The sequence below is a fragment of the Poecilia reticulata genome, linkage group LG8 (genome assembly GCF_000633615.1).
Source record: "Poecilia reticulata strain Guanapo linkage group LG8, Guppy_female_1.0+MT, whole genome shotgun sequence".
Classification (NCBI taxonomy): domain Eukaryota; kingdom Metazoa; phylum Chordata; class Actinopteri; order Cyprinodontiformes; family Poeciliidae; genus Poecilia; species Poecilia reticulata.
This window is the reverse complement of record NC_024338.1, coordinates 6,388,620-6,391,233: the sequence shown is the minus strand read 5'-3', so window position 1 is coordinate 6,391,233 and position 2,614 is coordinate 6,388,620. Positions and strand designations below refer to the sequence as shown.

The window sequence follows — 2,614 nt, the reverse complement described above, 5'->3', positions numbered from 1 at the left end:
AAAAAAAAAAAAAAAAAGTCGGAAAAGCGCAGAGACCTCGACAAAGACGCGGTGGTCAGCGGTGATGACACACGGCCCGGTCCAGGTCCGCTCATAGCTGTTGGTGACAAAGAGCCTCAGCTGCAGAGCGGGCCCCGATGTGAGTACGGGGACCGGCAGACGGTGGGGAGTCGGGGCCGATTCTGGACCCCGCCGTGCCCCCCGCGCGAACCGTCCAATCAGAGGAAGCGTCACGTTGTCAACATTAGCAGCAGATTTTGAGGGGCTGGTGGCAAAACAGCTTATCTGAAAGGGAAAATGAGAAAAGCAGGTGAGACACGACTTCTTTTAAAAGCACTGATGCGCTTTAGTTGGGATAGATGAACATCTATAGGACGGCAGCGTTGTGAGGTGAAAAAAATAAATAAAACATGTTTTTTTTCTTATAAACTAAAATCTGATAAGTGTGGTGTGCATTTATGTTCAATCCCTGTAATCTGCTACCATTAAATACAATCTAGTGAAACTATGTTCCTTCTAAAGTCACCTATAATCTGTAAACAGAGTCCACACTGGCAATTTTTCACCTGCGTGAAAACCAACAGCCCACCATAAAACACGGTGGTGGTGGCAGCATCATGCTGCAAGTAAAATTAKGAAAGCTGGACAGAGTCTGTGGAAAGACATGTAAGCTGACGTTCGTCCAATCAGACTGATACTCAACTATTTAACAAAAAAAATAAAAAAATCCTCACTTTTCACTAATATTTCTCTGTTTCCAGTCTGGTTTCAGTCAGTATATCAAATAAAACCCCAAAGAAAGACAGTAAAGTAAAAACTGTRAGTAAATGATTCAATGCAGTCTGCTGGGTTTCCTTTGATAAAATCTTTTAAAAAATACTTTGAATACTTTGAGCCTACTGCACTGTTTGATAACCAGGACCAACTAGATTTATGTAAGAGACGATATTTGTTGTGAATTGGTGCTATATAAATAAATTGAACTGAAACTGAACTGGACGTTTTTTTTAACATTTCAATGAACTTTTGTAAGAACTCACATGTACGCTGAAGGTCCTGTTCTCTCCGTGTGCAGCGACGCTCTGCGGCTGGGCTCGCCATAGCAACAACTGATCATAAAACAGAATAAACASACACACTATCAAAACATAAACACAAAAAACAATTCAACTTTAAGTTCTCTCCTGTTTGGGGATTATCTAAGGGAAATTTCAGTAAGGTTTCACTATTTAATTTAATCATCAAAAGCAACAATAAAGACCATATAAACAGGAAAATATATTTTATGTAACACCACATTTNTGAACTGGACGTTTTTTTTAACATTTCAATGAACTTTTGTAAGAACTCACATGTACGCTGAAGGTCCTGTTCTCTCCGTGTGCAGCGACGCTCTGCGGCTGGGCTCGCCATAGCAACAACTGATCATAAAACAGAATAAACASACACACTATCAAAACATAAACACAAAAAACAATTCAACTTTAAGTTCTCTCCTGTTTGGGGATTATCTAAGGGAAATTTCAGTAAGGTTTCACTATTTAATTTAATCATCAAAAGCAACAATAAAGACCATATAAACAGGAAAATATATTTTATGTAACACCACAWTTAGCTTTGCTTTTTAWAAAATATTTTTCTTTGCTTTTTGCCTCTGAACTGTCATCATCTTCCCAACTATTTGGCTCTTTTGATAAGATCCACTTTTAGTCCTCAGCGAATTCAGTGACTTTCTGGTCAACATGACACGGGGCACGAGTCACAGAAGGCCAGTCGATACATTAGACAGAACATTAGGCACAGCAGCAGATGTCTAATGGCTTTTAAGCAAGTTGAATAATAAAACACTGCTGGTGTCACTGCTACAGMTGATCATTGCTCAGAAAAACTGACAGTAAAGCTCCCAATACGTAAAAATAAAAATGATATAAGGCGTAAAGTTTTTTCCTCCTCTAGAGGTTGGTCAACATGTCTCCAATCTTAAACCACTGTAAAAAAAATTGTGCTTCTTTTGCTTAGTGATACTTATATAAATCTATATAAGTAATACACGCATTATATGAAATGCTAACAAAAATGTGTCTGAATCAAGTTCTGAATCAAGTTGTGCAATGCTGATAAAAATGTTAAAGGGTTAACAGAGGAGCCATATTGTGATGACTTCCTGAAGGTGGAGTTTCAGAAGGAGCAGGAGTTTTTTTTAAAGAGACAGAGGCCCAATTTCAAGGTGTTAAATTAGGAAGTAAAATTTCTTTTAAGTCATATTTTATATATAGAGCACTTTTATAACAACTGAAGCTAACAGTTATTTGCTGATGCTATAAAATGGCACTATGTACCTGGAAAACACATAATACTGTCCCTATAAAATGATTTTCTGTTCATTTGAACCACCACCATATCTGTTGTTTTCTTTAAAATTATTCATACAACCTGAATCTTTTTTCATGTTACAACTGCAAATGTACTGTTTATTATGTAGTAAACCAAAAATAAAGCAATATTTATTATGAAGATTACAAAAGAGAGAAAGTTTTTGAGTATTTTTTAAAACAAATTTGAAAAAGCGGAGCATCCATTTGTACTTTGAGTCAATACGTTTTAGATTACATCT

General features: G+C 36.8%; 1 protein-coding gene across 1 annotated transcript in view; it reads right to left on the bottom strand.

Annotated features, from left to right (window-relative positions):
* engl (endoglin, like) overlaps positions 1–2,614 on the bottom strand; it is a 14,389-nt gene that overhangs the window by 4,475 nt on the left and 7,300 nt on the right. Inside the window, exons 8-9 of the mRNA XM_017306099.1 lie at positions 1,041–1,160; positions 25–285 (exon numbers count right to left, since the gene is read on the bottom strand). Of these exons, the coding sequence (XP_017161588.1) occupies positions 25–285; positions 1,041–1,160 (381 nt within the window). The remainder of the gene's footprint in view (positions 1–24; positions 286–1,040; positions 1,161–2,614) is intronic.